Source organism: Triplophysa dalaica, chromosome 21 (assembly GCF_015846415.1).
Source record: "Triplophysa dalaica isolate WHDGS20190420 chromosome 21, ASM1584641v1, whole genome shotgun sequence".
Taxonomy (NCBI): Eukaryota; Metazoa; Chordata; class Actinopteri; order Cypriniformes; family Nemacheilidae; genus Triplophysa; species Triplophysa dalaica.
Genome location: NC_079562.1, coordinates 18,793,712 through 18,815,808, shown reverse-complemented (window position 1 = coordinate 18,815,808; position 22,097 = coordinate 18,793,712). Strand labels below are relative to the sequence as shown.

Here is a 22,097-nt window from a genome sequence, read left to right as displayed (position 1 = left end):
AGCACAATGTTCTTTAGACATGTCATTAAAATGATGCATTGTTAAATTGATTAAATAAAGGCTTTACTGAAGGTGTTTGTGTTTTTGAAATAAAATGTTATACAACAACCCAATAAAATCAAATTTTAGTAAAATTATCAAAATTATGTTAGAATAACCTAATTCAATTGCACAAAACTAACATGATCGCAGCATATATCTAAATTAAAATAGTCATGTTAGGCTAACATAATTGAATTATGTTAGGAGAATTTTAAAATACTATGTACACGTTACTTTTTGAAAATACATCTGATTAACTCAATAGTATTATAATGAAATAACATAAATGTGTAGGACAGTTTGAACTCAAACTAAATGTGTGGAACCAATGTCCATAATTCAATTGAGTTAATCCAACAAAACATTTTTTTCAGTGTACAAAGCCTTAAGCGGTTTAGCCCCTAAAATTGTAATTTGGTGCCATAAGGTTCTATCTGCAAGAGCCAATCAGCACTTTGAATGCACACAAGAGGACCAATCAGGATCAGCTTTCTCTTTCATGTGACCGGACTCCGCAGTGATGGGAATATTAACCTCAAGGTTTACTGTTTTATTGATACTCTTGTCAACGAGAGCAGCACAAGGTTTGTTGAGGAGATTCTTTTTTTATATTAATAGACTCTTATATACTAAACATTATTAAACATTATTATGTTTTTTCAGCCATACTCATCTCTAAAAAGTAATTTGGTCTGTCCCACCTTCAGTGTACAAAACATGGATACAACAATTAGCATAAACTTTCATGCTTAACTTGAACAAGAAAAAAGCATCCTAAAATATGAAATATATGTCATTAAAGCATGTAAATGAAAATTTTTTACACATTTTTATACATTAATTTCATGTTTTAACAAAAGTTTTAAGTAAATAGTTGGTATTCCTTTAATTAATGTTGTGCAGATAACCTTAGAATTCTAAACTGAAAGTGATTTTTTGGAATCAGAAGGTTTTATCTGCGTTTGACCTGTTTCAAAAAAAAAACATTTACAAAATTTCGGAAAATTGTCACATTGTTCATTTGGAATACATTAATGGTCTCTGTCTTTTTCATGTACAAGGGATATTTGTTCCTCATATAATTTTAGCTATATGAAATGCAAAAACTTTGAAGCTTAATATCTCAAAACTACTGCTGCATTATATAGAAACTTATGATTCCAAGGCGATGATTTGTTTTGTTTTTTATTAGGTAATAACTAAAAAATTAGATACCTGAAACAATAAAACACAATAATTTTTTTTGTCATGATCGTTATCAGTTGCAAATAAACTCTTCATTTATGCCAGCTTTGTTTTGATTTAAGGTACAAATGTTTTAATTAGATTTAGATATATACAATGACCTTGCAAAGTTTGCAGTGAATTTGTATTAATCTGAAAAAGAATACATATAAGCATGAAGCATTTTTTTTAATGGAAAATACTTTAACAGTTTCTGTTTTGGCAGACTGAGAAATAAAATAATCTACGCATCAGAATGGACCACACATTTACTTGTAAAAAGAATGGTAAATAATCTATTATCATTATGCTGGTGTACTTCAATCTGTTTCAGCTCTTACTCAGATTCCAGATTCTGATTATCATTAGTTGTCCAGTGCTGTTCCACAAATCTCAGGTACTGGTACAAGAGATGGTACCATCTTCTCTTTTACAAGACGTAATTTTTGCTCCCTTTTCATCAACACACCAGCAGTGGCCTCTTTGCATTCCCCGCGATGAAAGACACTATTTGAAGAGTCAATCAGAGAACATTTTAAAATATAAATTATCAATAAGATGTTAAAAGTATTGAGATGATATACTATCTAAAATCTGGAGCTTGTCTTTGCTTGTCTTTTTTAAATCCTTTAACTGTATCACAACTTATTCACTCCAGAGATACACACCTGTTTTTTCCGAAAGAACCCATGTCTGTCACAGTTAGGAATGTAGATGTCTTGGATTGAATGAATTACTGTCAGCTCAATACCTTGGAGCACTGTATTTAGCAATTTTCGACAAGGACCCTGTCGAATTAAGCAATAAATGAGAGAAATATCATGGTGAGACTTCATTTTATTTATGTGCACTGTAATAATCACAGTCACTGATTAAACTTAAATTTAGACAGCAATACAGATTTAAAATTTTATGAAACACTGTAAACATTACGTTTTGCCCGTTTTTGTTTAAATGTGCGGTCTTTTTCTATAATTTTAAAAAGTAAAGAGATGCTTTACTTTAGTCATAAATATTACCTTTTCCGTGTTATCAGCTGTCGATGGTCTGTAATCTAAAACATAGATAAATATTCTTATGTTATTGGTCTATAGCTGTAAAGCAAAGAAAGATGTGTAAAAATAGAAAATAGAAAGTTTAAAAAATGTACACTCCCGTTCAAAAGTTTGGGATCACTTGAACAAAAAGCAGTCAATAAGAGTCCAGCATAGATGGAAATTCCCTTTAATACTGTTTAAAAAGCATCCTAGGTTTAGACATCATGAATCTGGCTTATATAATTCAAAGAGAATGATTTAGCAATATCTAGAAAAGTTGACTACTTTGAAGGTGTCCATGTAATGTAGCGTTTTTTATTTTTAATGGTTTTTGTCCCAACATAATTTCCATTAGTTACAACTGCGTTATTCCATGGTTTTGATGAGTTTACTATTATTCTAAAATGCGGAGAAAATATAAATAAAGAATGAGTTAATGATCCCAAACTTTTGTCTGTGTTGTGTTTACATCAAATAGAATGTTGTTTAATAATTATATTTAAATTTGGTGTGTGCATTTATTTCACCATTTGTAAATCAGTTATCTGAGTTTCAAATTATTTTTCCACTTTCTTCACAGTAACAGTTCCCGACATACTATACTTAATTGCAAGCAATTCTCTCAAATGAAAACGTATAAGCTTTTAAAAGTAGAACATTTTCGATTAGTTAATATCTTGTTTTTTTACCATACAGACTTAATTTACTCAAGATCAAATATTTTTAAAGTCTTCACTAACACCAGACTTACCTGTAGGTGGAGATATGTCTGTAATAGTACTTTTGATGTTCTTGCAAAGCCCTCGTCCCTGAAGCAGCGCCTGAAGAGGGCCCTGCTCTCCAAGAGGAGGGATACAGCGAAGACCATGGGGACAAGGCAGAGTATAAACCCCACAGGGTTCATCTAATGCCAGAATGGATGTGCTCACATCCCCTGTTACACGTTCAGCTGTTTGACTTTTGAGGTTACCTGAGGACCCATTACACAATTCCTTGCACCCATTCCCTAAGCCCAACGCAAAGTAGTTTGAGCTGAATAAGCAAAGAACTGGAACAAAAATAATTAGTAAATCAAAAAACATCTTTGTGCACTGAATTTAGGTAGGTTCTTTTACTTTTATTCTTTTTTAATTTTATGCTTCTCTCTAATACTTTCAAAAAACCAAATAAAAAAGGGAGTATCAGCCAATGTGAGTTATCTTAGGATCTTAACTAGATCCAAATTGCCTGAACATCCAGGATAGGCTGCTTTTAAAGAGCTGAGATGCTGTGGGGGTGGGTGGCTGAGAGAGCAACAGATGCTGGGATTCAGAAAAGAGGCGGAGTTTCTCAATGTTTGCACCATATCATTTTTTTAATGTTTGCTCCATATCATTATCTCTATATTTGTGCCATAGCTAGTGTGATATTAATATGCAGCTGTTTTGCACACATGAACTGTGTAGATCTACATTATGTTTTAAATAACCATTTAATCCATAGCTTTTGGATATTTATGCTTTTATCATTAGGCTTAAGCCTATAGGTGGATGTTAAAGGATGACACATGGAACTTCTGTACTTTGTGCAAAGCTATTCATAAAAAAGTCTAAAAAAGAAAGAACTAGAAAAAGAACTAAAAAAAGGTTTAAAAAACTGTATTGTTTAACCTTACACTCATTTTAATTAAGCGTAATGTTACATAAATGAAAATACAAATTGAAATTGAAAGCATCAACTTTTGTAAAATGTATTGGTGGGTTTAAGCACTGTGCAGTTCAATAGTTGACCAAAGTTTGAAGTCACAATGTGAGAGCAAACAAAAAATCATAGTCACTCAGTTTTTTTAATGAGACATTTAACAGCACTCATCACACCTTTGTTTAATTCATTCAGCTGTCATTGTTCAAGCTTAGGCATTATACCTATTTCAGTATGCTAGTTTGAAGTCCTCGCTGTCTTTCTCGATTTCCTACATCTGTACACATGAATCTCCCCTTCCAGCTTTTGCACAGTGCATCTCTAAAACAAAAGAAAAAAGTTCCAGTTGTGTCAAAATCTTTGCCTCCTTAAACCAAAGCACACAATCCTTTTTCATTAGGTCATGGCTGATTGCTGATTTGCAATGATTTCCCCTTCACATTGGTGTCATAATTAATCGCCTCAAGTAGGAAAAATGAACGCTATATCACAGATGTTTCTATGTGACATGAGGAAAAATTAACAAGTGCTTTCCCCTTCACTCAAAACGTTGTTAAAATTGTTAACTGACATCCAGAGAAACATGCCATGTATGTATTTTGTCAGACAATATCTTCACAAATGGAAGATTTTTGTTGGCAAGCAGTTTCAAGTCATTATTATTTCTACTGCTAGAGTGCATGCTATTTATACTGTTTAAATAGAGCCAAAACAAGCGATGGATTTGGGTATTAGATTTACACCCATAATTTTTGTTGTTGTTCTTTCCCTTGTTTAGTTGTAAGTCTCCCTTGTACGTCGTGACTGCAGCATGCATTTGAGGCTGGAAATTAAAAGAGACATACAAATACTTCCCCAAGTTCTTTATAACTGTCTGTCAGGGATACGTGTATCCAAACCAGATCGGAAACACAAGATATACAATAAACTCTATATTTATTAAACAGCGAAATAAATACAAGAGAAACTCCTCAAAACATATGCATAGATGAGACTAGACAACAATGGGAGAAACAGAGTACAAATTTATATTTGTCAGGGTTGGTCAGAAAACGAGGAATCAATTGCGGTGATAGAATATTTATTGAGCTTGAACACAATCCAGACAGGGAAAATAATAGTAGCCAGAGAAGCAGACGAAGCTTCTGTTAGAGTTTGTTGACTGCAAGGCCAACTGGGGTAAGTCCCAGTGTACGGCAGCGTCAACCACGTCGAAGACTTGCGAAACCCGTCTGCAGTGGAGGCGTGAAGACCCTCCAGGGGAACCCACTGGCACGGGACTGGGTTGAGCAACACGAGACAGTACTGTGACCTAAGTCAACGATAGCATGAGGGACAGTGAGAAGTGATGGTGTTTATAAAGGGGATGGTAGGATAGAAACCAGGTGTGGGTAGTGAGGTAAATGATGAGGTAATGAGAGCGGCAGGTGACAACAATTAGACGCAGACAGCGAACACGTGGCGCCAAGACACGAACTCCACGTGTTCGAACACTCACACACGAAACCAAAACAAACATGATGGAGATTAACCTCGGAACCCAACAATATTGTCCTGGGGTCTCATCAATGAAATGTTGCATAAAAAAGGTCCTAAAATTCTTTTAACGATAATTTCTCAAAGCGCGTACGTATGATGAATAGAACAAACATTCGCTCTTTTTCTGATGTGAAATCTCAAAATTTTAAATGGTCATTAAAATTGTGCGCAGCTAAACAGTTTCAGATATCCGGCTTTTAACGATGTCTAATTTAATATCATTGATATATAAAAGAGAGCATGTCAATGTCCAAATCCTGTATGAGTGGCAATAGTGGCTTATATTCTCAAAACCTGCTGCACTCAGACAAGCGAAAGTGCGTACGTCTGCTCAGACCCTGTTATGACACTATAAGCACTTTTCTACGACAAAGATCATTTTCATATTGTCACGGGGAGAACAACGACACGGACACAAAGGTTACAATAAATGGCCCCGGAGGGTACTTTTATTGGAAGGCTCTTGAGGAGACAGGGGAATACACCAGAAAGATGCCGGTTGAAGGTGCAGCTGATCCTCGGGGGAAAGTGGCAGTCATCTTGGAGTCTCGTGCACGAGTATGACAACGTAGCATCCGGGTCAGCGTTATAGCCCGCAGTGTGATTCTGGTGGTTCAGTCAGTCCTTCAGCCTTCGGTTTCTAGGAGGGAAACAACACGAGTCGTAAGAACGTTGCTCGGTAAGATTGTGGAGATAAAGCTCACCTTTCCTCAGAATACCGACAGCTTTTATAGCTGTTGGGATTGTGCCTTTAACGACCGGCAGGTGTGTCTCATTGTTTTCCCCCGTCTCCATGGCGACGCTGATTGCGCAACGGGTGACTCGTCTCAATATATAGGAACGTTCCTGGGGATTTTTGCATATGCACACTACAATTAAATCCGTGGGTATGCACACTTTATAATTTAGTTCTCAGGTGATGAGGAGATTGTTGGGATGTGAAGGTAACGGTTCGCTGGACAGCTCTAGGGCAGACTCAATGGGAAAATGTGGAGCAGACTCTGGGGGAAACTCTAAAGTTGACTTGGGGTCTGTTGCTGTCTTGTCGTGGTTGAAGAGTGGTTCGAATTCCTGAAGTAGACTATAGAAAGTGCCTTCTGGAGAGGAATGGCTGGAAGACCCTGGATGGGAAACTGTGTAGTGTTGTGGCTCAGGTTATCCAGAGAGAGAATTTAAGATGGAGTAGGGAGTTTCAAAGCAGTGATGGAATCCATGTGGAGAGCTGGTTCCAAAAGGACAGGGGTGAGCTGGGAATCTTCAGAAAACTGGAGATCTGCCTCGTCCTCAGCCTTGGACACCGTGAATGGTGAACAACATTTCCCTTTCTGTCGGTCTCTCGACGTTGTGTCGAGCCGACAGATGGGGTTCGCTCTTGAGAACCAATTAACTCTGACTACTATAGAAGAGGCCAATGAAATTTGGCGAATGAAATTTGCATGCCGGTCTCCACCCCCGGATATCCGGTATTAAAGAAAGACGCCGTGCAGCATTCATTTATCTTTTGTTCTTCATAGCCATCGCTCATGATTACAAAAAAGCTAAAGACTACATTTCCGGATCTACGACGTAGAGCAGCGAATCGTCCCAACCTGCAGCGACCTTCCCCTGGGCGTCTCGGCGGTTCCAGAGGTGTAAGAGATTTTTCAAAAAAGTCCTTTTAAGGACTGAGCATTCTCCAGCGCGGCATCTCCCGCTGTTCATTGGGGACAGCACCCTCATCGAGGAGGGGGACGGACACGATAGTTACATCAGGTGTCTGGGCGTCCAGCACGCTGAAGCAGCTTTCATCGACACATCTTGCCCACACTGGAACGCTCGCGGTTGGATACGTAGTTCCTGTGGTCGGAGCGCGGTGCCAAACCGCGCCCACCCCTGGTGCCATTTTTCCCGGAGATGCATGAGGAGTTGTGTAAGACTTGGAGCGCTCCACTCACAGCTCGCTCCAGTCCAGCGTCCTCACTTCCCTTGATGGTGGGGCAGCCAAAGGCTACGTCTATATCCCCCAGGTGGAACATGCGGTTGGGGTGCACCTGTGCCCGCAGATGGCTGCCACCTGGAGGAATCGGCCACGCCTACCGTCCAAAGCCTGTAAGACTTCGGCATCACTGGTGTCGAAGGCTCACGCTGCCGCGGACCAGGCTGCCTCCTCTCTTCACGCCATGGCCATCCTGCAGGTCCACCAGGCCAAGGCGTTAAGAGAGCTCCAGAAGGGTAAGGCCGACTTGGGTATAATGCAGGATCTCCGTACCGCCACTGACCTCGCTCTACGGGCGACCAAGGTGACGGCACGGGCCCTGGGTCAGACGATGTCGACGCTAGTGGTCCAGAAGAGAAACCTCTGGCTGAACCTTGCGCAGATGAGTGACACAGAGAATGTCCTGTTAGGGCTGTTTGGTGACAACGTCGAGGACTTAGCTCAGCAGTTAAGAAGCAGACCGAGGTGTTTAGCCACATTTAACCGCGCCACGACTCAGCCGCCCAAAAGCCTCCAAGATCTTGCGCGACGTCTGCTTCCCAGCAGCCCAGGACCCCTTCGACATCGGCTCCGGTTCCTGTGCGCCCAGCACAGATGGCAACCCGAAAGCGGAAGTTGAGGGGGAAACCTCCATCCTGTCAGCAACGTTCTCGCAAGAAGTGACACTGATGGGAAGACCCAAGGGAGAAGAACTTCGGGCCCGACATTCACAGCCACATGTCTGATCGGTCGGTACGGGACGGTTCCTGTCTCCTCACCAGGGCCTGGCACCCACTTACTCACAAATATTTTTTTCCGTTCTCCCAGGGTGTACTTTGCCGCCGACCCCACACTCCACTGGACTGTGCTCGGCAATACAACCTCACGTCTTGGCGGGGCGTGAGGTCGAACACGCACGACAGCAGCCACCACTCTCAAACGACAGTGCGTGCAGGTGTTCCGCCAGGCAGGTAAGTCGGCGGAGCCAAACTTCCCTCCGGGCTCCCCCCCCCCGAGACGTGGTTAGCTCCACCAGCCGACAAACCACCCCCGTGCGAAGGGTGAAGGAGACCGTCACAGTTGTCCCCCTGTTCAGTCCCTGGGAGCTTCAGAGCTGCCCACACTTACTTGGTGGCAACTGAGGACCGTCCGTCTTGGCTACTCGATCCAGTCTGCCAGAAACCCTCCCAAGTTCCTGGGCATCCTCTCCACCTCTGTCAGATGCAGGGAAGCCTCCATACTTTGAGCAGAGGTTGCCACCCTTCTGGCGAAACAGGCATCGAGTTCATCCCTCAAGCCAAGATGTTCAGCGGGTTTAACAGCCCGTACTTCATCGTTCCCAAGAGAATTGGCGGGTCGAGCCTCATTATAGATCTGCTTACCCTGAACAAGCACCTTAACGCCTTCGCAAGGTTTTACGACCTTCGCGTAAACCCGGTGTCAGCCCCTGTCCTGCGTGGCGACATGTCGGACTGGCATCCGGCGGGGCGTATGCCTGCGAAAGCACCTCCCCACCCTCCAGCAGGCTGAGTCATTGTGCTATCTACCTCTCTCCTTACCCAACCACTTGGTTAAGAATAGCCATCCCATCCACCTCCCTTCTTACCCAATCACATGGCTAAGAACAGGCATTCCATCCACCACTAAGCAAGCACCCCCTGGGGTTCGGCTGGGCAGAACAGATAGCTCTAACCGGACTTAGTGCTACCGGACGTCTGTAAAACCCCCTCTGTGGGCTGTTCCGTCTGATGTATCCTCATGAGATGGTTCTCACTCCTGGTAACCCAAGAATTCCCCTAGGTGGACCTCCACCTCGCGGTGAACTACTCAGTCCGCATGTTCCATGCGATCTCCCCCAAGGGCGAGACCATATCTCTATCCACTGTATTCCTCCCCCTAGGTAGGAAGTGGCCTCTGCAGCGCATCCCTAATTAAGGAAGTCGCGCTCACCCGGTGTGAACCCGATCCGGGTGGCCTAATGCCAGTATAGAGCTAAGGCCTCCGTCCATGATAGGTTACCGGTCAGGGCTGTACCCATCTTTCTCCAAGAAAGCACTGGGACCCCCTGACCATCACACTGGAAGGTTAAGGTTTCGCGGAAGCCTCGTGCTGAGACGCCCAGGCCTGTTACCGTCGCTTCACTAGAGATTGTGACACGATACAGCGTTGTGGCGTTTTCAATAGGAAGCCCATCTGTCGGCTCGACACAACGTCGAGAGACCAACAGAAAGGGAACATCTTGATTAAGTTTGTAACCTCAGTTCCCTGATGGAGGGAGACGTTTTGACCCTTATGCCACAACACGTATCGTCCTCTGCTGTAGTCGTGAGAGGCTCTCAGGCTCTTCAGAACAAAAGCTAAATGAATGCTGCACGCCGTCATCCTTTTATACCGGATATCCGGGGGCGGAGACCGGCATGCAAATTTCATTCGCCAAATTTCATTGGCCTCTTCTATAGTAGCAAAGGGTATATCTAAAACAAAGGGTATATACTGAAAAACTAATCAGAGGAATGAGAAACGTGCACACCAATAGAGCAGGGCAATATGTATAAATATGAGGACAAGCAAACACAGGCATGCACTGTTAGGTCCTGTTTGCCAATAAACAAGAAGAAGAAGACCCTTGACATTGTTAAAATACAAAGTGCATCAGATCTGAGTCTTAAAGGGACGACTTTGTAATTACTGTTGAGATAACTCATAGCTGTTCACATCCTTGGTCTGGGGATTATGCGTTTTTATAGCAACAGTAACAACCACAATTGTATCTGGTTTTGCATGAGGCTACAGGCATCACTATACAGAAACACAATAAACTGAACACTGAAACAAAATAAACCTTTCCCAGATAGTAAAGAACATTGATTTAAAGTTGAATTAATATGAATAACTAATTTAAAATAGATTAAATATTAATTCAGTCATCTTTGCTTACTGGATCAGCCACTCTGGCAAGGTTGAGGAATTCATATTGGACTGTTATGGAACTGTAATACATATACACATATCAAAGCTTGAAGATTTAGCTATTAGCTCCTGCTAGGTAGATGACTGTACTAGGGAATTACAGGCCTATATCGAATTTACCTGTTATATCTAAAGTACCTGCAAATGGCAAGTCCAGTACGGTGTACCACAGGGCTCAGTCTTGTGGCCTCGGCTCTTCTCATTATATATGCTACCTCTAGGAGATATAATAAAGCGACACGGAATTAGCTTTCACTGTTATGCTGATGACACTCAACTTTATATTTCCTCGAAGCCTCATGAAACCCAGCAGTTCCATCGAATAAAGGAATGCATAGTTGATTTAAAAAACTGGATGAGTAACAATTTTTTACTACTGAACTCGGACAAAACAGAAGTGTTACTTACTGGACTAAAAACCGCCATACATAACAACCAAGAATACTGCTTAACTATAGACGGATGCTACATAAAATCCTCGTCGTCAGCTAAGAATCTTGCCGTTGTATTCAATAGCAATCTGTCATTTGAGAGCCATGTAGCCTACGCCTGTAAAATTGCATTTTTCCATTTTAAGAATATATCTAAACTACGTCATATGCTGTCACTGTCAGATGCAGAGAAATTAATTCATGCATTCATGACATCAAGACTAGATTACTGTAATGCACTTTTAGGTGGTTGCCCTGTAGGCCTATTACAAAAACTGCAACTGGTTCAAAACGCGGCAGCTCGAGTTAAAAAAGTATGAGCATATAACCCCGGTTCTGTCAACCTTGCACTGGTTACCTATAAAGCATTGCATCAACTTTAAGATCTTGCTTATTACCTATAAACCCCAACATGGTCTCGCGTCACAGTATTTGAATGAACTTCTATTGTATCACAATCCTCCACGTGCATTACGCTCTCAGGCGTCCTTTCAGTTAGTAATACCTAGAATTTCAAAATCAAGTGCAGGTAGTAGATCCTTTTCTTATCTAGCGCCTAAACTAGGAATATTCTTCCCTGCAATGTCCTGGAGGCAGACACACTCTGTCAGCTGAAATCTAGACTAAAGACTCATCTTTTTAATCTTGCATACACTACACTTCCATAATATTAATCCTAAGGGATTTAGGCTGCATTATTTAGATCAACCGGAACCAGGAACACATCCAACAACCAATGATGTACTTGTTGCATCAAAGAGTGCAGAACAGTACTATACTCTCAGCCAGTCTTGTCTTTTGTTCCAAGGTTACCGCAAGATGCAGTTCATGCCAAGACCTGATGGCAGAGCTGAGAATGGGAAGCGTTGACTTGACAAGAGCTGAGATGATAGAGCTGGATAAACGACGCGGCAACTTGACACGATTTTTCTACAACACTTCAAATGCTATTAGATTGTTAATGATAATCTTAAATCTATAATTTAACGTATCCATCCATCCATCCATCCATTTTCTTCCGCTTATCCGGGGCCGGGTCGCGGGGGCAGCAGTCTAAGCAGGAATGCCCAGACTTCCCTCACCCTAGAAACTTCCTCCAGCTCTTCCAGGGGGACACCGAGCCGTTCGCAGGCCAGCCAGGAGAAATAGTCCCTCCAGCATGTCCAAGGTCTTCCCCGGGGTGGGACATGCCCGGAACACCTTCCCGGGAAGGCGTCCAGGGGGCATCCGGAAAAGATGCCCGAGCCACCTCAGCTGGCCCCTCTCGATGTGGAGCAGCAGCGGATCTACTCTGAGCTCCTCCAGAGTGACCGAGCTTCTCACCCTATCTCTAAGGGATCGCCCGGCCACCCTGCGGAGAAAGCTCATTTTGGCCGTCTGTATCCGGGATCTTGTCCTTTCACCACGACAGACCGGTACAGCGACCGCATTACTGCAGAAGCTGCACCGACCCGTCTGTCAATCTCCCGTTCCATCCTTTCCTCACTCGTGAACAAGACACCCAGATACTTGAACTACTTTCCTTGAGGCAGGAACTCTCCACCTACCTGAAGTGTGCAAGCCACCCTTTTCCCACTGATTCTCATCCCAGCCGCTTCACACTCGGCTGCAAACCGTCCCAGTGCATGCTGAAGGTCCTGGTCTGATGGGGCCAGCATGACGACATCATCCGCAAAGAGCAGAGATGAAATCATGTGGTCCCCAAACCCGACGCCCTCTGGACCTGAATGCGCCTAGAAATTCTGTCCACAAAAATTATGAACAGAACCGGCGACAATGGGCAGCCCTGCCGGAGTCCAACATGCACCGGAAACAAGTCTGACTTACTGCCGGCAATGCGAACCAAGCTCCTGCTCCGGTCGTACAGGGACCGGATAGCCCTTAGGAAAGGGTCCCGAATCCCATACTCCCGGAGCACCCTCCACAAGATGCCACGAGGGACACAGTCGAATGCCTTCTCCAAATCCACAAAACACATGTGGATTGGATGGGCAAACTCCCATGAAACCTCCAGCACCCTGGAGAGGGTATAGAGCTGGTCCAGCGTTCCAAGACCGGGACGAAAACAACACTGTTCCTCCTGAATCTGACGTTCTCCCATCGGCCGGATTCTCCTCTCCAGTACCCTGGCATAGACTTTCCCGGGGAGGCTGAGAAGTGTGATCCCCGATAGTTGGAGCACACCCTCCGGTCCACCTTCTTAAAAAGAGGGACCACCACTCCGGTCTGCCAGTCCAAGGGCACTGTCCCCGACCACTACGCGATGCTGCAGAGGCGTGTCAGCCAAGACAGCCCCACCACACTTTCCTGTAGCGCAGTGGTAAGAGCATTGCGCTAACAACGCAAGGTTGTGGGTTCGATCCCAGGGGATTGCAAATACCTAAGTAAAATGTATAGGATAATGCAATGTAAGTCGCTTTGGACAAAAAAGCGTCTGCCAAATGTCTAAATGTAATGTAAATGTAACATCCAGAGAGTTGAGGTACTCAGAGCGGATATCATCCACCCCCGGTGCCCTGCCACCGAGGAGTTTCTTGACTACCTTGGTGACTTCAGCCCGGTTGATTGACGAGTCCCCCTCCGAGCCCTCAGCCTCTGCTTCCTCAATGGAAGACATGACGGCGGGATTGAGGAGATCCTCAAAGTATTCCTTCCACCGCCCAATGACATCCCCGGTCGAAGTCAACAGCTGCCCACTGTAAACAGCGTTATTATGGCCTTGTAGCCACAGCTCCGAGTGGCTGCGTCAACTATGGAGGTGGAGAACATGGTCCACTCGGACTCAATATCTCCAGACTACCTCGGGATCTGGTCGAAGCTCTGCCGGAGGTGGAAGTTGAAGATCTCTCTGACAGGGGATTCGGCCAAACGTTCCCAACAGACCTTCACAGTACGTTTGGGTCTGCCAAGTCTGTCCAGCTTCCTCCCCTGCCATCGGATCCAACTCACCACCAGGTGGTGATCAGTTGAAAGCTCCGCCCCTCTCTTCACCCGAGTGTCCAAGACATACGGCCGTAGGTCAGATGAAACAACCACAAAGTCGATCAAGGGCCAAGGGGCAACCTTATTCGTAAGTTTATTTATTTTTTATTTAGCCTTGTTGTGCAAGCACTGTTGAGCTTATGCAGAGGCAGCAGCTTTTGCCAGAGGGGAACTGGAATCCCCTGGTTGGGCCTGGGTTCTCTTGAGGTTTTTTTTCTCGATTGGAGTTTTGGGTTCCTTGCCACCGTTTGCATATTGTTTTGCACTATTTGCCTGGCCGGGGGGGGGCTGCTTTAGAATTTAGAAGTTAAATATAATTAATATTGCATATAAGAATTTATAGTCTGTTTAATATTTTACCTGTGGTTCTCTCTCCTTCATCTCTAATGTGTGCTTTCACTGTGCGTGTGTGCGAGTGTGTTTGCGTGTGTGCATCTATGTCAATGTGTGTAAGTATGTATGCATATTGTGTGTGTGGAGCATTTGTATGTCTGTCTTCTGTTGTTTCCACCTTTTTCTTGTTTTTACAGGTATATGCCTTTAGTTGTTTTTCTTGTATTCAATGTGTCTCATTACAGCTGCTTTGTAACAATGAAAATTGTAAAAAGCACTATATAAATAAAGTTGAGTTGAGTTGAGATTACGCTATAATGTGTTTGTTTCTTTGAAGTTTTCACAGCTCTTCTTGAGATTGATTGTTTTATCTACTGTATAGCTTAGGTAACTTATTCAAGCTACGCATGTCAAGGTGCAGCAGTGTTGTGTTAACAAACATCTAAGTACTGGCTCTCCTGGTTGCGTCTGGTTTCGTCCAAGGTTATTTTCTCCATTTAAATGCATAATTAGTTTTGGTTCCTTATCACTGTTTAGTGCGTTATACTTGAATATTGGTTTTATTAGTCATACTAAAACCTCTTTCCCAGGAATGCTACTTGCGATTGCATACTTTTATAATAAATTGTATTTGAATTGTTGTCATAATCTTGTCATTGTGGGAATTACAAGTAAACAAAGATCATCTAACAAGGACCGAGGTTTACTCATGCACACTTTAACCCACTTTAACCCTCCCTTCTAAATTTGCAAAAATTAATCTTACTGCTCCGCCTGTTGATCTGATATGAGGCAAAACTGACGTCAATCAATATACAGTGCAGTATACAGTGAAAAGAAACAACATTACCCCAGGACCGAGGTGCCATACAACTTAAGGCATTAACACACAGACTACATGAATTGCACATGACTTCTTCGGCACTGGGACGATGGTGTTGGCCTTAAAGCAGGTGGGAACGACGACACTCCTCAGAGACATGTTGAAGATGTCAGTAAGAACATTTGCCAATTGGTCAGCACATCCTCCGAGTACCCTTCCAGGAATGTTGTCTGGTCCAGCAGCTTTCCGAGGGTTAACTTTGAGTAGAGCTATCCCCCCTTTAGCCGTGGTAAGGCACAGCACTTGGTCACTTGCAGGGAGTGGGTTCTTGGTCTCACTTTGTTCTGCATATCGAACCAAGCCTAAAAGCTGACAGGAGCCTACCTTAAAGAAAGAAACCTCGTCATTTGTAAAGAAATTGATTGGTCCTTGTTAGATAACAGCTGATCTATCCTGTGTTGTTTTGAAATCATGGTGAGTACTCGTTGCCACTGTTATTAGTTCTCTCCTGGCACTCGTGCACAAAGTCTTCTTATCGAGCTCTTTTTTCGGGTAAAAGCACAAAACAAGATGCAGACAAACATTTTCTTGCTCTTCATATACAATCACTGATGAACACCTTCGGTTGTAATGAGAAAAAAAATCCACGAGGATCGATAAAAACCCGGACCTTAGAAATGGTTGTCAAAAGATAAAATGTATGTATTTATTCACTGGTGCGAAGAATCTCAGCACTACTTATATGTTATTAAGATTTATATTTACATAGTCACTTCGTCACCAGGGTGTTGGCAAGTTCTGCATGCGCTGGGTACCCCTTTGGCCACATGGGCCCAAGTGCTGCTGCACTGCCTGCACTGTCTGTAGTTACGCCACTGAACAAACTATGGCTAAAGGCATTCAGGAAAATATGCATTTATGCAGAAAAAGTGTTCTATAAAATGCTGTCAAATTTATTTATATAGCGCTTTTTACAATTTTCATTGTTACAAAGCAGGTGTCCATGAAAAACATTAAAGTTATACAACGTAAATCAACAGAATTGAACACACACAGAATACAGAGGTTCATACACACCCATATGCATAGAACACGCACAGACACATGCACACACATGTTGGATTTCCATGTTTTATGGGGACATTCCGAAGACACAATGGTTTTATACTGTACAAACTGTATATCATATTCCCTACCCCTAAACCTAACAATCACACAAAACTTCCTGCTCTGTTTCAAAAAAGTTAATTCTGTATGATTTATAAGTGTGGCGGGGCGATGATGGGGCCGGTTCACAAATGAACCAGTTCATCTATCCCTTCAAGATCAGACTACGCCACCCGGGAGGGTTAAACCCAGGAACTAAAAGTAAACCCCACAAGCTAAGATCACACAGATTCGTTCTCTTCATAAATTAAGGTAGGCCGAGAACATGGGTATCCAGTAAAACAATGAGTTTTATTACATTGACATTTGTATAAAAGACAATAAAAATAGCTCAGCTTGGGCAAAACCGGCCACTACCAGCAGCCCGATTTAATGGGCCACGCACACCGTAGCATAAAGAAAATAAATCAATAAACCACAAATAAAGACATGAAGCACAATAATCACATAAGGAAATTAAATACACATTTACACAGGGCTGGGGTATCCACCACAGGGAAGATCGACCGTACTGATTGTACTAAAGCACACACTGCCCGTGAGTTCAGATCCCACAATCACACACATCACAAGTGTCACACCACGGCAAACCTTGTAGCACCAACCACTAGAGACCTTTCACCCGTGGGACCCCAGCTCCTGAAAAAGTAATAAACAAAGGAAAACAAAGACTAGGCATTCAATAAATTGAAAACTAAATAAGAAAAAGATAAGAAACAAAAAGAAAGTTATATTGTGTTATATTGTACACCAAGTAAAACAAAAACAAATAGCAATAATTAAACTCACAACAACCACAGTTACGAGGACCAATAAGGCATGGCAGGTGGTCAGTGGACGAGGAAGCCACTGTAAAGCTTCCCTAAACCAGAGACAGTGACCACAGCGCCGGGGGTTCAGTATCAATAACTTTAACTTAGCCTTAGCTTAGCGACAAAAACGCAAAGGCAGCGATCGCCGCGCCAAGTGTTCAATAGCAGTAGCTTTAACGTAACCTTAGCGGGAAAGATCCAGAGGCAACAATCACTGCGCCGACTGTACAATAGCAGTAGCTTTAACGTAACCTTAGCGGGAAAGATCCAGAGGCAACAATCACCGCGCAGAGTGTTCAATAGCAGTAGCTTTAATGTAACCTTAGCGGGAAAGATCCAGAGGCAGCAATCACCGCGCCGAGTGTTCAATAGCAGTAGCTTTAACGTAACCTTAGCGGGAAAGATCCAGAGGCAGCAATCACCGCACCGAGTGTTCAATAGCAGTAGCTTTAACGGCAAAACAACCCACTGTAGAATTCATCAGTCCAGGACAACAAAAGGGAACCAAAGGGAGAAATGAGATGACAAAAGGGAAGCAAAGGGAGAAATGAGATGACTCCATAAAAAGAAAAGGGAGGATCCTGTGACATGAATACACATTGTTATTACAAATAACCATTACCCGCTAGGATTTTCCCCAAATCATCTGTTAGTGACTTACCAAACCACGTCAATTAACCGCACACAATTCACAGGTCAGGACACACAGTCTTCACCCGCCCCGTTGCTAAACTGGAGTACAGGGACTACACATTTAAACCCCTCGCCAATGGTAAGCCTCAATGAGTTAACTATCAAATATGTTTACATACCTGAATTTAGAGCCGTCAATAAATCCACCATAGCAACATGTGCGACATACCGGACGAAAAGGACAGGCTAGGATGCAACAAACAATTTGTCAATACCGAGAAACAGCAATTAAGGAAGAGAAGGCTGCGACATGCTTAACAGCACATACCTGCAACTACCGCACACAAACACCCACAGGGAAAGATCCGGATGTGACGTATTACAGGCTGCTGCCAACCTCATCTAAATAGCCAGCACTGGTCGCTGATTGGCTATCCCAAATGTCAATCCCCACACCTTCACTTCCTCGTGCTGCCACATAAGCTTATTTCCTCATGAGGACCAAACAATTTCCCCACAAGGATTTAGATATTGCCATCTTTGTGGGGACATTTTGTCATAGGGTTTACCGTAGGGCAGGGGCGATTCTAGGTTTTCAATATTAGGGGGGCTCCGCCTCCAATGAGGATATATATAGAGAGAGCCACACTCTAATCACCACATATTGTATACATTACTAAAATAAATAAAGAATATGCAGAAAAGCATAAACACAAGTTATTGTTATTCAAATGAATATCACATTAATCGGTCAATCTGCAACATTTATATTTCAAAGTGACAACAACAGCCACAGTCCATGAAATAAATGTCACAATCAACTGCTGAATCATTAATAAGTAAGAATAACTTAATATGTTTCCCTGCCATTCATTCTGATTAGCACTAGCGCTGTCACTCTCTCTGCATGACTGCGTGTTCATCTATTACCTCCACAATATGTTTTCAATTAATGATAAAAATACTGAAGCGTCTGAAAACGACATAGAGCTTCTGTACACTTTTATTTCCTCAGAACTCAGAACAATGAATAACACTGCCGCACCGGGCTGATCTACAGTAACTCTGCCCGTCCTCTTTCCAGAGCTGTCAAAACTACCGTCGACTCTCTATAACTATAGCACATCATCATTAATGACACTTTCTGTGCGCTACAATATCATCTTTATCGTGGAAGTATGCTGTCATTGGTGTTTAGTGCTTTCATTTTGCTTGAGGTAACGTTAACAAATAGTTAACGAGGGGTGAACGCGCATACAACTTTTAAACAGTGAATGGGAAAGGGTCTTGTATCGCTTTCACATCATATTAAGATGCATTTATAACTAAGAATGGCAAAAATGCAGATGTCATGTTAATGAACACACCTTGTAAAGTTACTCTGCTAATGACGTTAACTCCAATGTGCTGACGTGTGTGAACTGAAGAATGCGCTAAATAACGCAGCCTAACGCCGTTTTCATAATAAGAGTTTTAAAGGGGGCTATAAAGCGATCTTGAATTCTTGTGCAGATTACATTACACACAATATTTTAGGGGGGCTGAGCTAGAACTTTAGGGGGGCTTTAGCTCCCCTAAAAAGGGCCTAGCAACGCCACTGCCGTAGGGTAAACCCATTTTGCCGTAGGGTTTACCCCCCCACACACAAATATATATTTTTATTCCATTGGTCTGTTTGAATACGCTATTCTGGTCGGCTGGAAGGTAGTTTCAGTCAGTTTGATCAACATTTCAAATTATATTTGAAAAAATATATATAATTTCCAACTGGCTGATCAAAATTACACTATAAACATCAAAAACATCTTAAACTTGGCAAGTGACCATTAGTGGGATAATCCACTGCTAGACGTGTATTAAAGGATTTTAATGCACTTCACTGAGATACTTGGCCTCCACGTTGTGCATTTAAACCCTTTAATGCATGGCTAGCCATGGATAATCCCTTAGATATGTATATAGGCAATTTTGTGATGCTAATTTGATAGCAACAGTTTGGGCAGGGGTCAAAATAATAAAGAACCCAGTTTAACGTCTGAAAAAAAAGACACAAGTTTATTTATTGGTGATTATGAATGTTCACTTCTAATGATTTGATTATTCATTAGAAAGGAAATGTTGTCTGTGTTTTAAATAGAGAATTATCTAAATATATGTGAAGAAGTGTTTGATATACTGTAATCATGAAAGTTCCTGAACAAATTTTGCAAAAGTAATAGATTATTCATTTGGATTATTTCACCTTTAATCTTTTGTTTCCAGGAAATTCCGTTCTTCACAATACAAAATCTATGCATGCCACTGTCTGCAGTTTTTAAAACCATAATGAGACCCGACAAGAGGAATCCTTTCCTCTTGATAGAGGAAAAAAAGGATGGAAATAACTTTGCAGACATTGCACTAATTTTGCAATGAAAGTCTGGCTGTGTCCACTTATAATGTTGCACATATTTGTGTCACTGGACAACAATACCAGCCATAAGGGTAAATTGACATAATCTGTAAACTGAATAAACAAGCTTTCTATTGTTATGATACAACAAGATTTGACCTAGATATAATTATTTGAAAAAATATATATATATTGAGAAAATATAAAGTTATCCAAATTAAGTTCTTAGCATGGCATATTACTCACAAAAAGAACGTTTTATATAATGGTTTTGCCATCAAATAAAAATGGATAATTTTGAACCATACAGTGTATTTTTGTTCCCGTGCTATTCAAGACTGGTTTTGTGGTCCAGGGTCACATTTCTAAAAAAAATCTCACACACACATTATACCTACAGTAGATGCATCATTGTCCACTGGATCATACGCCATCACCACCAAAATATTACTCTGGGCAAAAGCCCACTATAAACACATACAAGTGAATACATACAATCCTCTTAACAGCTGATGATTTTACATCTTTCTTATTAAAGAAAGCTTCCACCATCAGCAGTCAGTTCGAATTTACAATTTTCCCTGCTAAGTTTTATTTAGTGTCTGAAAACCAAGATAAATAGTTCCTACATAGTATAAAAAAACAAAAAACATATAACCTTGGTATCTTCAGTATTGACTGTCGATAATTAAATACGGTTTTCATGGAACATTTACACCCCTGCTATGCCCAAGCTTTTTGTTTAAAGATTATAGGACACATGTATAAAAAAATGAACTGCATGGATAAATTATTTTACAATTAACACTTTATTACATAAAACTGTTGAATTGATAGTTTTAATTTCATAGTACCGAGCATGAAAATCTATACCAGTACACCCAAAAAAATCAACACTGTGCAGAAGTGCATAACAGACATAAAAATGTATGCATCGTGGTAGATGCTTTTACAAAGAGACCTACTAAGCACTCAAGCTCTACATCTGATCATAACTGTATGTGGGTTCCAGGGCATCGAACCTTCTGTGCTGTTAACCCGGTGCTCGACTATTTGCTCTAAAGGACCTCTTAAGACTTAAGGCTAAGGGGACTATACAATCCAAAGACCTGGTGTGTTCATCTATTTTAATTCTAGGTTGTTTAAGACCTAATTAATGCCATTTTAGGCTAGTGGGGCACTTTTCCATACTTTTCCATGATTTCATGTGTGGCGGAAGCACAGAAAATTTGGGTGGATCCTCCCCTAGAAAAACCTTGAGGAAAAATGATGCAAGATTGTTATCAGCTTCAGTGGTGAAGATGAAAAAACACATGGGTGGTAATTTTGACACTATTATTGATGCAGGTTTGAATACGCCTTTCGCCAAGCTCACTCTGCATCATATTTCACATCAGACCATACAGGCATTTATAACAGGTGTTTAATAATCGTATATGGTAAGATTAGGGGTGGTAGGGAGGTCTTTATTTTCCCAATTGGTTGGCATCAATTTAATCAATTTAATTAATTTGATAATTTGCACTCTATTATTATTAAATAATGTATAATGTACAATACTTTTTTTACATTGCTAATTTGAAACGGAATGGAGTGTAATTTATACGGACTCTAAATGAGCCAGGTGAAAAGGATTTAAGGAAGAGGCAGCGTGTAAATTAAGGCTGTAGCTATAATGCGGGATGGAGTTTAATTTTTATAGACTTTAAATGAGCCAGGTGGAATAGATTTGAGAAGCCAGAAGCATGGAGGTCAAGGCTGTATCTAAAATGCGAAATGTTAATTTTAGTATGCATTCCACAAGTGAAATGGATTTGACTGACGTCATGCGCTATATGAGAGACGCTAAAAGTGAGTGCAGGGTCCAATATCATTAGTCTTAAAAAGCTGGTGGGTCCTGTCCCACCTACGTACAATGGTTCCGGCGCCCATGCATGATTTTTTGTATTTCAGACCAAAGAAGGATATCTGATTATTTGCTTGCTCTAGTCTAGTCAATTCTCCACATACAGGCCTTGGTGTATATGGGCAATTCCAGCGTTATGGATGTGACATTTTCAGAGAATGTATTTATTACC

At 41.8% G+C, this 22,097-nt stretch overlaps 2 protein-coding genes across 2 annotated transcripts in view; both read right to left on the bottom strand.

The window, feature by feature from the left end:
- Positions 1-1,555: 1,555 nt before the first annotated feature.
- Positions 1,556-3,891, bottom strand: igfbp6a (insulin-like growth factor binding protein 6a). The gene is made up of 4 exons (XM_056734740.1): positions 3,055-3,891; positions 2,286-2,320; positions 1,935-2,054; positions 1,556-1,773 (listed from the first exon to the last, which is right to left on the bottom strand). Exons 1-4 carry the CDS (start codon positions 3,383-3,385, stop codon positions 1,660-1,662), a joined length of 600 nt encoding a protein of 199 aa, XP_056590718.1. The 5' UTR covers positions 3,386-3,891; the 3' UTR covers positions 1,556-1,659.
- A 196-nt stretch (positions 3,892-4,087) lies between these two features.
- The window catches only part of lima1b (LIM domain and actin binding 1b), a 70,493-nt gene continuing 52,483 nt past the window's right edge, over positions 4,088-22,097 (bottom strand). The window contains exon 12 of the mRNA XM_056734739.1: positions 4,088-4,304. Coding sequence (XP_056590717.1) covers positions 4,208-4,304 — 97 coding nt within the window. The 3' untranslated portion in view covers positions 4,088-4,207. The remainder of the gene's footprint in view (positions 4,305-22,097) is intronic.

What these genes read in the sequence shown, in the direction of transcription:
- igfbp6a (XM_056734740.1), bottom strand. Translation starts at nt 3,385, where the DNA reads ATGTTTTTTGATTTACTAATTATTTTTGTTCCAGTTCTTTGCTTATTC. An exon ending in AGACATATCTCCACCTACAG is followed by an intron (nt 2,321 to 3,054) that starts GTAAGTCTGGTG and finishes TCTATGTTTTAG; the next exon opens with ATTACAGACCATCGACAGCT. An exon ending in CAGCTGATAACACGGAAAAG is followed by an intron (nt 2,055 to 2,285) that starts GTAATATTTATG and finishes TTAATTCGACAG; the next exon opens with GGTCCTTGTCGAAAATTGCT.